This window comes from Mesoplodon densirostris, chromosome 7 (genome assembly GCF_025265405.1).
Source record: "Mesoplodon densirostris isolate mMesDen1 chromosome 7, mMesDen1 primary haplotype, whole genome shotgun sequence".
Classification (NCBI taxonomy): Eukaryota; Metazoa; Chordata; class Mammalia; order Artiodactyla; family Ziphiidae; genus Mesoplodon; species Mesoplodon densirostris.
In genome coordinates, this window is record NC_082667.1 from 70,350,773 (window position 1) to 70,365,679 (window position 14,907).

General features: G+C 43.8%; 1 protein-coding gene across 1 annotated transcript; it reads left to right on the forward strand.

Annotated features, from left to right (window-relative positions):
- Positions 1–3,886: 3,886 nt before the first annotated feature.
- On the forward strand, positions 3,887–5,321 carry LOC132493767 (calcitonin receptor-stimulating peptide 1-like). The gene is made up of 3 exons (XM_060104564.1): positions 3,887–3,972; positions 4,726–4,863; positions 5,162–5,321. Exons 1-3 carry the CDS (start codon positions 3,887–3,889, stop codon positions 5,319–5,321), a joined length of 384 nt encoding a protein of 127 aa, XP_059960547.1.
- Positions 5,322–14,907: the final 9,586 nt, after the last annotated feature.

Consider the following 14,907-nt stretch of genomic DNA (forward strand, 5'->3'; position numbering starts at 1 on the left):
TGCTGCTAAGTGTCAAAGATTTTTTTTTTTTTACCTTGCCCCCAGCTCAGCACCAGGACTCCTTAGAAATTCAGAGTACTTGATGGATGAGTTCATGTCAGTCCCTCGCTATCTGGGGAGACTTCTTCAAGAAAAGCTGAAATTGCTGGAGGCTACGTTAGCACCCTCTGGGTACAGACCCTGTATCCTGCCTCACACCACTAGCCCTTTGTAGCCACCAAAGATTTCAGAAGGGGGACTGAAGGTAGGCTTCGAAGGTTCAAGGCACACGTGGCAGCCAGGGGTAGAGTTCTGAGCCCACAAAGTGACATGGTTACAAATTCGGCTTCTAAAGTAGTCCTTTCTTAACCATTTTGTCATCACCATTGCACTGGTGAAAACAATGGTTCTCTCAATAGGAAAAGGCAATTCCCCGGCACACGTACTTACAAATGATTTCAGAAGATTGATACGTCAGAAACTCTGGTCTTGGAAGTCATGTCGGCAGAAGAGTTTTGCACCTGAGTTTTAAAGCCTCGCCTACAACAATCTTTAAGTGGCAGAGCCCAATTTACATGCCGCACAGTATCTGCTTTGCCGCGTTCGCCAATTTAGGCTTGCTGCTGAGTTCCCTAACCCCGGTCTGGGTCTCAGCCCCCGATTTCTGCCTCGAGACTCCAAGATGCACTGAACCCGCGATCCGCCATCCTGAATCCTTCCCTTGCACATCTTGCCTTTCCCGGCTCTGCGCCCAAGCGCACTTGAGCGCTTCCAACCGGTTATTCCATTCCCCGGGTCCCCCACCGCCCTGCCTGAGGAGAGCCAGTTTCAGATATCCAGTTCCCCTGCCCCAAGGTTTTATTCGCTTGCATCAGTGCCGCCGCTGCAGTTAGGAAGCAGAAAATTGGAATAAGGGCATCTTGGAAGTTAGGTGTCCTGAGCCCGGAGACCACCAACCTGCAAGGGGAAGAGATGTGCCGCGACGCAGCCGCCGTGTTGAACAAAACACTGAGGCTTCTTGACACTGCGGTCTGGGCCGGGGACCTGTGGCTCGGGTCACTCGTGGCTCGTTTCGGCTAGTTTCGGTTCCGCCTGAGAAAACCAGCTACCTGGGATCCGTGTTTTTATTCCATCGCCCCGCGATGCTGCCGCAGTGCTTGCCGCGCTGGAGGGTCTGTACAGCCTGCTTGCATCTTGAGCTATGTGCTCAGACCCAGCGATACTGCGGACAGTGAGAAGCTTCGTTTTCTGCATTCTATCTGCTGAGGACAGCAAGTCAGCACTCCAGACCTTCCTGGAAGGCTTAGAGCAGGAGCTCCGACAGAGAGATCCAGAAACGTGCTGGGCAGGGTGTAGGAGGGTCGAGGTGTTGAGTAATTGGGCTTTACAGAGCACACTTACTGAGAGTCGGTGCAGGTTTCGTGGATGCAGGTCCTAATCATTCCGCTCTGTGCATATTTAGGGCGGGACTGCGAGCATCACCTGGATGCCGCTGAGCGCCAGGGTCATTTTGTGAGTGTCTGTGGTTTGGGAGTGGGCACCTGTTTGGAGAAAGTACTGAGTTTGTGTGTGTGTAGAGTATGTCTGAAGTGAGAGCGAGGCTTGCACTCCGCTGGACTCTTCAGCACCACCAAGCTTGGCGGGCTTTCTAGCAGAGGACTGAACTGCGGTAGACGTGGGTGCAGGGCTGGAATCACGGGTCACTGGAACATCTTGGCAAACAGCAGCCGGAAGCAAGGGGCAGCTGGGCAAATGGTTCGAGAAGGAGGCTGAACTTTAGGTGATGAATGGCGGGGGAGGGGCGTGGGGCTAGAGGTCTGCTTGGAAGCTTTTAGCCTTGCACTTCCCTGCTCAGGCCCAGCAGGGCATCCAGCCCCTCCTTAACCCACATGATGGACCAACCAGCATGACTCCAGGCAGCTGCACAGGGTGCTGATTGGGAAGATGGATTGGGATCACACAGAATCCCCTATGAACTTCCCTGGTAAGCACTTCTAGATCCCCACCTGGGCAGATAACAGGTACATTCTTAGTAATGATAACATTCCTTCAAGATGAGAATATGATCCCCATTTCACAGATAAGTATACTGAGGCACTAGAAGTTACTAGCCCACGATGTTTCCACCTGCAAAAGGCACAGCTGCAACAGAGTTCCAGTGTGACAAAGTTCTTGATCCTCTGTGTTTGATACCCACAATCCCTGCCCTCCTGTGCGTGATTGCAGCTGCCTGAATCAGACCCCCTCCTTGGGCACAGAATCATCAACTCTACTGTGCATTAACCCTCGAAGCTGCACTTGCACGGAGGTCTGCAGTCAAACCTAGGGGAGACAGGGTTCCTTGTAATGCTGGACTCTGCCCGACAAGATCGCACAGCTGGGGATGGAGTGGGACACGTCCGTGTTCAAAACCCGCGAAACCGAACAGGTGAAGTTAACCATGACGTCAAAGTGTCCTCAAATTCCTTCTCACTTTTCCTGTGTTTTTCGTTGGTCCTCACCAACCCCCCCCCCCGTCTCCCTCCCGCCCCCGCCATCAATGACCTCAATGCAAATACAAGTGGGGTGGTCCTTCTGGATGCTCCAGGTTCTGGACGCAAGTGATGACACAATCCTTCTGGGGCTCAGATCCTTCCCCTCATTGGTTGCCCAGAGCTCCTGGACCACCCCAGACCCAGAGCAGCGGGAATAAGAGCAGCTGCTGGTGTTGGGAGGCATCAGACGCACTGCCCAGCTCGAGTGTCACTGCCACTTCTGCCACAGTGCCATCGCCTGAAGCCAGAGCTACTGCCACTGCTCCCTCCTCTGCTCTAAGCCACCTGCTTCCTGCTGCCAGGTAAGCCTGGAGATTCCTGCTTAGCTGGGATTCTGTTTTTCTCTCTCTCTCCTCCCTTCCTCCTCTCTCTCCATTACTTTTTCTTAGCTGATCTCTTCCAGTCTCAAAGGCTATGTCCACTTCTGTCTAGGTCATTTCACACAACCTGCATTACTCTGCAATGCATCCCAGCCTCCTTCCACAGGTAACACGGGATGGTCTCTGTTCACGCACTCCCTGCTTCAGTCTCCCCGCGCTGAGCCGGGCTCCAGTTTCCTTTCCCGAAGCACACGTGCTTAGGTCAGTTTGGGATGCTGGAGCTCCCCTGGCACTGCAAGCAGATCTGGACGCAGGAATCGTTTTGTGCAGATGGTGCTCTCACGGACCACGTCTTGTGCCTAGCGGACCACGGGAAATGCTTCGGAACCTGGGCCAGCGCAAGCGGGTGGCAAATAGGTGCAGTGACTGAGGGGCAGGCAGCCATTAAACGCAAGCCCCCGTTGCGTGTTCTGGGAACTTTTTTCCCAGTTTAAGTCCTGGGTTCCAATCTGAGGCCCTTCCAGCTTGATTCTTACAGGGCACTCGTTACCAAAGTGTGGAGCAGCTGACCGCTAGAATGTGGTTCTTCAGTTTCTCAGGGATTCCAACCGCAGAAATTTGTCCTCGGTAATCCCCTCCCCCCTCCCTGTATGTGCAAAAGCCCGGCACCAGGAGGACAGCTCTGGGTTGCACAGTGGGAACAGCTGTGGTGACAGGTACTCGGACTCTGTCCTCCAGGAGTCCTGGCCAACAGGTTGTATGTGAGAGTGAGTGGAGTGATGGGGCGGGGGCTATGGACTAAGACCTCTTCACCCAGTTGTCCCACTAGGTTTCTTTGCTAAAACAAGCATGTTGCAGCCTTACTGAATCTTCTAGCAGTCCACTTGGCTGAGGAGGAAACGATGGTGAAGTGGAGTGACATGTCCAGCCTGAAGCCAGGATGCCAGGGAGTTAGGGGCAGAGGCAGGAGCAGAGCCTGGGTCTGTGGGCTCATGGAATTTGTTATTTATTGCTCCAGGTGCTGATGTTATTCTTCCCTTGCAGAGAGTCGTCATGGGATTTTGGAAGTTCCCCTGCTTCCTGGTCCTCAGCATCCTGGTCTTGTACCAGGCAGGCATGCTCCACTCAGCGCCATTCAGGTGAGACAGCCCTGCCAGGAGCGCTGCCACCTCCCTCTGTCCCTGGATCATAAAATTCTCTTCTCAGTTGCGCTGTGCTGAATCTGGCTCTTGGTGCGGTTGCAGGTGGGGGCGATAGTAATGTATGAATGTAAACGTGTATATAAGTTTATCATAAACTGTTTATGAGACAAAGATGTGTAGCACACAGTGTACAAACACACATAAGATATACAGTACTCGTTATTGTAAATTTCATATAACATTCCTTTTTACCACATATTTGTATCTTTAGCAAACCTATTTACTAATTTAACCACAATTTGAGACATAGATTGCATCCTATCTGCTAAGTACTTTGCCAATAAATTTGTTATTAAATCTGATATGTTACCTATACATCTAATTTCTCACCTTCATTCAAATTAGATTAAAGTGAAATGATTTTCAGATTCAAACTATCATTATCATTTAATTTTTAATAATGGCTGTATTTAACACTAAGCTCATAAAATTCTTGAAAATCTAACCATCAGCTTTCAGAAGCCTATATGATCCACTTGGAGCAAACCACTTCTTTTAGGTCTCACCAGAGCCTAAATTCTGGTGAAGCAGAATTTTTGGGTGGATACTGACCTCATGCTCTGTCCATTGAGAGCTGGGGCAGCCACATCCTCAGGGCAAGTTGCAGAAACCAGGAAACCTGGCTGCTTATCCTGGGGAGGGGGTAGTCAGGGTCTCAAAGCCTGTACTGGGCTTGCTTCCCCTCCCTAGGTTGGCTTTTGATAGTCGTTTTGATCCTGCTACACTCAATGAGGAGGAATTGCGCCTCCTACTGGCTGCAATGGTGAATGACTATGAGCAGATGAGGGCCCGTGAGCTGGAGAAGGAGCAGAAGACAGAGGGCTCCAGGTGAGGCTCCCTGCCCCACCCAGCACAGGGCATCCGCTCCCTCCTTCATGCCCAGGAAGGCACATCCCAGAGCCACCTTTGGGTTTTCTGACACCCCTGGAAATGTGTATGGGGACTGATCGTGGCATTTTCCCTAATGGCCTATGATTTTCTGCTGTGATGACCGTTTCTAGCAGAAATACTTAAGGTTTATTGGTGCCTCTGAGAGCAGTAATTTTCCATGATTATCCTGTGGGGCAGCACCTGCACTCAAGCTCTCACTAACAGGCCTTTTCTTTTTCTCTATCCTGCAAATCAGCATCACTGTCCAGAAGAGAGCCTGCAACACTGCAACCTGCATGACCCATCGGCTGGCAGGCTTGCTGAGCAGATCTGGGAGCATGGTGAAGAGCAACATGTTGCCCACCAAGATGGGCTTCAAAATCTTTGGTGGGCGTCGCAGAAACTTTTGGATCTGAGCAGCGAAATGATTCTAGGAAGAAGGTGACTGCCCTTTGTACTGTCAGGTGGGAGGATAAATGACTGGGTATTGCAGGGGTGCAGTCCACACTCTAATCCTCCGTGGGTTCATATGGGTGAAAAATCCACAGGGGAAGTCACCCACACCAGTGTCTGGAGAAAGAACAGAGAGTCCCAACAGCTGAAATCCCTAGAACTTGGATTTATTTCTCTCTGTTTTTCCAGTCTCTCTCTGTGCCACTCAGATCCTCCAGGAAATATAGATCCTATTTATTTAAAACACAGTTCCCTGGGTTATAATTGTGATTATCCTAGCATTTGAGTTTGAAAGGTAATTACCCTATCCTTTTGGAGCATACCCTACAGTGTCATATACATCTGAATTCCGAGTATAGACGTGGGTTCAAATCCTGTGTCTGTCCTCTACTAATTATACGACCTGGGCTAGACCCTCTCTGAGCCTCAGTTTCCACATCTAACTTGAAGGCAACAATAGTATCATCAATATAAAAAGTAATTGGGATAATACATGACAAGAGCCTCTTAACCAGTAAGTAATAGCTGTTACTTTTTTTTTTTCTCCTAGGTCGTTATGAAGCTGAACTCTACTTCTTTTAATTTGCAATGAAAGCAACTTACAAAAAAAATAGCCTGGAAGACACCCATGTATGCATGCTTCTTGACATTGAAAACACTCTTTTTTTTGTTTGAAATAAACTAAATGCAGAATAAAATCATTGCAGCTACCTAGTGTTCATCTTTTTTTATCAATATATTTGATTCCATATTCAATAAATATGACCCATATCTCACTGGCTTATCTGGTAGCAAATCTGGACCCTGTCAGCCAACCTGTTGGCTGCTCTGCTAAACCTCAGGGGTACATGAAATCGCTGCCTTGTGGGTGCCTGGGGATTCCTAGTAATGCTGAGCCTCAATGGAACTCTCTCTTTAAAGAAATGTTCTCATTTGTGCACTTCATCAAGATAAAAAATATATTTTCAATACAGTTAAAAGGAGTCCCTGCTGTTATCTATGCTGTTTTTCCCATGAGAACCTCAGGAACCTGTGACACTTTGTTGACCAGACTGGCTCAGATGAGGCAATGATATCACGTTTGGGGTGGGTCCTCAGTATCCTGTATCCTCAGTGTCTAGTGAAACACCTTTACTGGAATTAGAACCCTGTGCATCTCAAAGAGACATTCACATTTATTTTCAGAGAGTGCCCTGGTCCCCAGCCCCAGAAGTTATCTGTTCTCTTCTCCTTGACTCAGGTTTACCCTTACCCATCCCTGCCTTTCCTCCCAACAGCACCCCTTCATACACCCCAGAGCCTGCAAAGCCTGTTAGAACAACGGCTCACAGTTTGAAAGGGGATCACACACTGGCAAACCTGGAAAGATCATCAGATGCCATCTAATCCAACTTTTTACTCTCTGATGTGCAGAGAAGAAAAGTGCGTTGCTCAGGTCCTGCAGTAAGTTTAACAGAGACATTCCATATTTAACAAATAATCATTGAGTGTCTGCTATATGCTTGACCCTGTTTGAGCTCCAGGACCAGAGCAATGAACAGAACAGACAAAACCCCCTGCATTCATGGAGCTTATATTCTAACTGGGGGAGACTGAGGTGATACATGCTGTAGAATCAGAGATGTTTAGTATTAGAAGGAATCTGGGATATCATAGGATGTAAAGGCTTATTCGATATAGGAATTTCACAGCATCAACATCCCTGGCATCTGTTGGAAATGCTGGTGACCAACTGCTGACTATAACTTCCAAGGTTACTGGGCAGCCAGTTTTACTGGTGGACAGTCAGTTAAGTGGGATTCTTTAATTGGAAAAGTCATCCCCTTCTACTCACTGACTTTATTATTTCCTCAGAAGCACACAGAATTATGACCCTTGCTTCCATTCAGTCTGTACTCAACACAGTAGCCCAACCTTAGTTGCAAAGGTAGATCAGACCATATCTCCCTTAGGTACAGAATACTCCACTGAGTCCCCATCTCACAGAGTAAACACCTGGGATACTGCAATAGCTTACAAGGTCCAAGTTCATCTTCCCTTCCTCTCCTCTCACCACCTCACACTGGCCTTCTTACTACCCCTCATTCTGTACCCACCAGCACCCACCCCCTCAACTGTTTGCACCTGCTGGTACCTCTCTGCAGAATGCTCTTATCCCATGGCCCCACCTCTTCCAGATATTTATTCAAATATCACCTACCCTGGCTAACCTTTCTGATACTGTCCCTCACCTGCCAACCCACCCTAACCCTTCTTTGCTTTTTTCTTTTTACCTCTTTGCTACTTACTACCTACTATCATAGCATATATTTTAGTTAATTTATTATGTGTATCCCATCCTATGTAAACAATGTTAAGTTCCACATAGATAGGAATATGGCTATTTTGTTCATTGCTGAATCCCCTACACACTGAAGAGTATGCCTAGCACAAGGCAGCATTCAGTAAATATTTATTAAACGAGGAGTTAAGTCTTCTTCTCTTTTGTGTTTGTAGTCAACTCTCTGGTTCCCTCTGGGTCTGAGGTAATACATGATCTGAGCCATATCATGTCTCTGCTCTCTTGCAAAATAACCCATCGCTTGTTTCACTCCCAGCTTCCTCAGGGTCTTTGCACTTAGTTATTTTTAATTATTTTTTTGCTTAAAATGCTGTTCCCCAAAAGTCTGCATGCCTAATTCCCTCCCTTCCTTTAGAACTCTGATGAACCACCTCAGAGAAGACTTTCCTGACTACCATATACAAAAGTACATTCCTTCTCAGATTACTCTCTATCACCTGATTATTCAGCTTAATTTTTTATTCACAGAACTTACCACTATCTAAAATATTATATATTTATTATTTTTTTCTGTTTTTGTCTATGTCCTTCCACCAGCATGTAACTCTATGAGGGACGTTACATGTATCCTTGGCTATATCCCTGGAACTTAGAAAATTCCATAGAATATGATAGGTGCTCAATAAATATTTGTTGAGTTAATAAGTAAATTATGAAACTATGTAATGCTCGGATTTCATTCTCTGAGTTCATCTGTAACCACTGACATGTTTACAAGATATAAAGATTGCATATTTAAAATAGTCTATAGTTTTTGTTTTGATTTTCACTTTGACTCAAAAGTTATATAAAAGAGTATTTTAAAATTTAGAATAATTTTTAAAACTATGCTTCACTTATTCAGTTCCAGGTTTTGCACTGAGGTTTGAGAAAGTAGTATCTACTAATTTTTGACTTGGGAAATTAATTGAGATTTTTCTATGAGGTTTATTATATGATACTTTCCTATAAATGATTAAGAGATTAAAAAAGTTTAAAAGCAGCCTTCCAGGTCAAGTCACCTCTATGCTACAGGAAAATAAGCTAGGCCCTTTATTTTCCAAGAATGAGAGGCCAGGAAAACCCCAAAGACATGATATCCCATTCCTTCTTTCTGCCATAAATGCCTTTCTCATTCCTTGCCTAAGCTAAAAATCCACTGATGTTGTGTCCTTGGTTCTAGGCTCTAATGGCAGTTGGCAGTCCCACCAAGGGATCAGGGAACCATACATCAAAGCTCCAGAAGCCTGATGCCTAAATAATGATCACATGTCTCTTGGGAGCACGGGCACATTAGGAAGTTTCTCCAAGTTCCAGCAGTGAAAAGTCCCGGGGCTCACGTGCATCTTCCATGTGTTTACAATTCCTTATTGCCTGACCAACCTGCATGCATCATTAAATACTGGATACAGGTTATAAAAATAAAGTGGGTTTTTTCAGGTGGGCTTTAATACAATCCTCACTTAATTAAAAACCTTGTTGTTTGGTTATTGTCAAAGAGATCTAGTAGAAGTATCTAAGGGATGGGGCTCAAAGTTCAAGCACCAACTTCAGGATTTAACTACATCCCAACCAATAACCTGTCAAGGCCTGGAGTTATGTGATGCAAAGCAGTCCGTTTCCCACCTCTACTGGAGTTTCACCAAATGTGACAACAGTTTGCTCAATAGCCCCCCTTGCTCTGTAGCACATATGAACAGGAATATTGAAGAACACAAAATGGAAGTTGCTAGAGGAGGAACATCTGATATTTGAGATTTCAATGCAGCCAGCTACACAGGTCGTAGATTTAGGGAAGCACCGTTCTCAGGAAGAGGGACAGAGGATGGCACATGATATAAAGAGTGGTCTCCTCACCCCCTGCCCCACACCCCACTAGATGCACTCTCTTTTCAGGCACTCTGTTACTTCCCCTCTATTTAGCCATTTTCTGGCTCTGGCCCACCTGCTCTGGGCGACTTCCTCAGTGCTCCAGCCCATGGCAGCCTCTTTCTCCAAGCCCCAGCATTCACTGTCCTTGCCAGTCAGCCCAACATTTACTTATTATGGTAGGTACAATAAGGACCCCCAGCCCCAGACATCCACATCCTAATCCTTGGAAATGCAAATTTGCTACTTTACACAGCAAAAGAGACTTTAAAGATGTGATTAAATTGAGGACTTTCAGATGGGGAGACTATCCTGGATTATCCAGGTGAGCCCAGTAAAATCACAAGGCTCCTTCCAAGTAGAAGAGGGAAGCAGAGGTTGGAGTGAGGTGATGTGAGAAGGACTCAAGTCACTATTACTGCTTTTGAAAATGGAGGAAGGGGCCACGAGCCAAGGAACACGGGTGGCCACTAGAAACAGGAAATGGGAAGGAAATGGATTCTCCTCTAGAACTTCCAGAATGGACAGAAGCCTGCCAAGATTTTAGAACAGTGAGAGCCATGTTGGACGTGGGACTTCTAGCCACAGAAGTGTAAGTTAATAAATTTGTATTGTTTTACACCACTAAAGTAGTGATAATTTGCTATGGCAGCAATAGGAAAACAATGTTTATTCTCTTTTATTGTTCTTTATTTTTATTTATTTATTTTAAAATTGAAGTATAGTTGATTTACAATGTTGTGTTAGTTTCAGGTGTACAGCAAAGTGATTCAATTATACATATCTATCTATCTATTTTTTTCAGATTTTTCCCTTATATGTTATTACAAAATGTTGAGGATAGTTCCCTGTGCTATATAGTGGGTCCTTGTTGGTTAATTATTTCATTTGTGTGAGTCTTACCTCCCTAAGAGACCATAATCATTCTTAGGAAATTAGTCTTATTCATTTCGTCTTTCTTTTTCAGGCTCGATTAGATATATGCTTTAGGCTATAGGTGAACTCACCAAGCAGACCCATTACAAAGCATCTGCTGACAACTTGGAGAAAGCATGGCATCCATGCAAGGACTAGGAGTCAGTTGTAGATCCATTTTCATGACAAAGAGAAAAATATTGTTCTGCCAGTCCAGGCAGCAAGCTTTCTCTCCCCTCTCAGAGGGCACTATTACATCCTTTAGTGTCAGGGATACAAGGGCAAGGTATCTGTCCCCCTCTTCCTCCTATCTATTTTGAAAATCCTCCCCTCCTCATATTGAGCAGCTGGTGGTGGGAGAAGCCTTTTCTAGCTGCATCACTTAAATAGAATGACTTTCCTTACTCCTTCATGTTGACCCCTTCAGCTGTTCTTTCAGTAGACAATGGTACCTTCCAGGGCAAATGGAGGAAGCCAAATAGTGAGTATCTTGGTGTTAAATAAAGATACTGTTAAAGATAGCATGACGTTTACAGCAAATTTGTAGAATGTCAGAATTAGAAAGAAACTTCAAAACCTCTCAATCCAAGAGATTTGTTTGACAAATGTGGAAATAGAGGTCCAAAGGATTTTCTCAAAGTCACATCATTTAGGGTTACAGGTAGGAATTAGAACCTTATCTCCTGAATCCCAGCGCTCTTCCCCTTCCCCTTTCCTCCACTGCATCCACTGGCAAAACAAAATACTCTACTGAAACAACCACAATTTCAGACAAGGTGAAACAATGCATAATACCAACTTAAGGAGTTATTAGAATTAATTCTAAGAAGTTATTAGAATTTTGTTTCTTTGAACTTTGAGGCATGTAAAATTGTTATTTTATGAATTTTGTTATGGCTCCGATTTGGTTTTATTTTTTAGCAATTTACTTAAGTGGCAGCACTGACATTTTCCTGCTGCAAAGTTGTCAATCTCCCAAATGTTCGTACAGGAACTGTAAATAATTCATGCCTGGTACTACAAATCACATTAGCTCTGAAGCAGGAAGACATGCCTATGTCCTCCTCTGACTCAACGTCATGGCCAGAGGACCAGACCTCTTACCTGATGTTGCAGCAGATTAACCATGTTCCAGCATCTCAGAGCCTCAATGGCACCTTGAAAATACAATCAATTCAAGCCAAATTCTCTTGTTATTTCCTCACCTATAAAAGAAAGATAATGATATCCATCTTATTAAAGTGTTGAGAGTATAAGAGAGAACATATACATAGTGCTTGACACACAGCTGGATCTCAATTGTTTGTAGTTTTAATATTAATAATTTTTGCTTTGTTCTATTTCAATATGATTTTTATATAACTTTCATACAGTACATGCGACATTTTTCAGACAATTTTATCTCCAGCATAATTAAACACTGATGTTCCCCTCCTCCAGTGTTGCATAGATCCACCTGCATAGATCACTGATGGAAAGCTCGGGATTCTCCCCTTCTTTACACAGTACAAACAATTAAAAAAATCACTTTATGTTTTTAGTGCAGTCTTAGATTCACAGCAAAATTGGGAGGAAGGTACAGAGATTTCCCACATACCTCCTGTGCCCACACATGCACAGTCTCCCCCATTATTAACATCCCACACCTGAGTGGTACATTTGTTACCAGTAGCTTTCTATTAATGATTTTTAGTTTAATTCCATTGTGGTCTGAGAGCAAAGATTGTATGATTTCTTTTCTTTTAAATTTGTTAAGGTTTGTTGTGTGTCCCAGAATGTGATCTATCTTGGTGAACATTCCATGTGAGCTGGAGAAAACTGTGCGTTCTGCTATTGTGAAAGTAGTCTATAGATGTTGATTATATACAGTTGATTGACATTGTTGCTAGTTCAACTATGTCCTTACTGATTTTTCTTTTTGTTTAAATTGGATTATTTTTTAACACCTTTTTAAAAATTAATTAATTAATTTAAAAAAATTTAACATCTTTATTGGAGTATAATTGCTTTACAATGGTGTGTTAGTTTATGCTTTATTAACAAAGTGAATCAGTTATACATATACAAATATCCCCATATCTCTTTCCTCTTGTATCTCCCTCCCTCCCACCCTCCCTATCCCCTCTAAGGTGGTCACAAAGCACCGAGCTGATCTCTCTGTGCTATGCGGCTGCTTCCCACTAGCTATTTTACATTTGGTAGTATACATATGTCCATTCCACTCTCTCACTTTGTCCCAGCTTACCCTCCCCCCTCCCCGTGTCCTCAAGTCCATTCTCTAGTAGGTCTGCATCTTTATTCCCAACCTGACCCTAGTCAAGACCTTGACCCTAGTCAAGACCTTCATGACCTTTTTTTTTTTTTTAGATTCCATATATATGTGTTAGTATACAGTATTTGTTTTTCTCTTTCTGACTTACTTCACTCTGTATGACAGACTCTAGGTCCATCCACCTCACTACAAATAACTCAGTTTTGTTTCTTTTTATGGCTGAGTAATATTCCACTGTATAAAATGTGCCACATCTTCTTTATCTGTTCATCTGTCGATGGACACTTAGGTTGCCTCCATGTCCTGGCTATTGTAAATAGAGCTGCAAAGAACATTGTGGTACATGACTCTTTTTGAATTATGGTTTTCTCAGGGTATATGCCCAGTAGTGGGATTGCTGGGTCATATGGTAGTTCTATTTTTAGGTTTTTAAGGAACCTCCATACTGTTCTCCATAGTGGCTGTATCAATTTCCATTCCCACCAACAGTGAAAGAGGGTTCCATTTTCTTCACACCCTCTCCAGCATTTATTGTTTGTAGATTTTTTGATAATGGCCATTCTGACTAGTGTGAGATGATATCTCATTGTAGTTTTGATTTGCATTTCTCTAATGATTAACGATGTTGAGCATTCTTTCATGTATTTGTTGGCAATCTGTAGATCTTCTTTGGAGAACTCTCTATTCAGGTTTTCTGCCCATTTTTGGATTAGTTTGTTTGCTTTTTTGATCTTGAGCTGAATGAGCTGCTTGTAAATTTTGGAGATTAATCCTTTGTCAGTTGCTTCATTTGCAAATATTTTCTCCCATTCTGAGGGTTGTCTTTTCATCTTGTTTATGGTTTCCTTTGCTGTGCAAAAGCTTCTAAGTTTCATTAGGTTCCATTTGTTTATTTTTGTTGTTATTTCCATTTCTCTAGGAGGTGGGTCAAAAAGGATCTTTCTGTGTTCTGCAAGAGTTCTGCCTGTGTTTTCCTCTAAGAGTATTATAGTGTCTGGCCTTACATTTAGGTCTTTAATCCATTTTGAGCTTATCTTTGTGTATGGTGTTAGGGAGTGTTCTAATCTCATACTTTCATGTGTACCTGTCCAGTTTTCCCAGAACCACTTATTGAAGAGGCTGTCCTTTCTCCACTGTACATTCCTGCCTCCTTTATCAAAGATAAGGTGGCCATATGTGCATGGGTTTATCTCTTGGCTTTCTATCCTGTTCCATTGATCTATATGTCTGTTTTCGTGCCAGTACCATACTGTCTTGATTACTGTAGCTTTGTAGTATAGTCTGAAGTCAGGGAGCCTGATTCCTCCAGCTCCATTTTTCTTTTTCAAGATTGCTTTGGCTATTTGGGGTCTTTTGTGTTTCCATACAAATTGTGAAATTTTTGGTTCTAGTTCTGTGAAAAATGCCATTGGTAGTTTGATAGGGATTGCATTGAATCTGTAGATTGCTTTGGGTAGTACAGTCATTTTCACAGTATTGGTTCTTCCAATCCAAGAACATGGTATATCTCTCCATCTATTTGTATCATCTTTAATTTCTTTCATCAGTGTCTTATAATTTTCTGCATACAGGTCTTTTGTCTCCTTAGGTAGGTTTATTCCTAGGTATTTTATTCTTTTTGTTGCAGTGGTAAATAGGAGTGTTTTCTTAATTTCACATTCAGATTTGTCATCATTAGTGTATAGGAATGCAAGAGATTTCTGTGCATTAATTTTTTTTTTGGCGGTATGCAGGCCTGTCACTGTTGTGGCCTCTCCCATTGTGGAGCACAGGCTCCGGATGCGCAGGCTCAGTGGCCATGGCTCATGGGCCCAGCCGCTGCACGGCATGTGGGATCTTCCCAGACCAGGGCATGAACCCGTGTCCCCTGCATCGGCAGGTGGACTCTCAACCACTGTGCCACCAGGGGAGCCCCATTCTGTGCATTAATTTTGTATACTGCTACTTTACCAAATTCATTTGATTAGCTCTAGTAGTTTTCTGGTAGCATCTTTAGGATTCTCTATGTATAGTATCATGTCATCTGCAATCAGTGACAGCTTTACTTCTTCTTTTCCGATTTGGATTCCTTTTATTTCTTTTTCTTCTGATTGCTGTGGCTAAGACTTCCAAAACTATGTTGAATAACAGTGGTGAGAGTGGGCAACCTTGTCTTCTTCCTGATCTTAGTGGA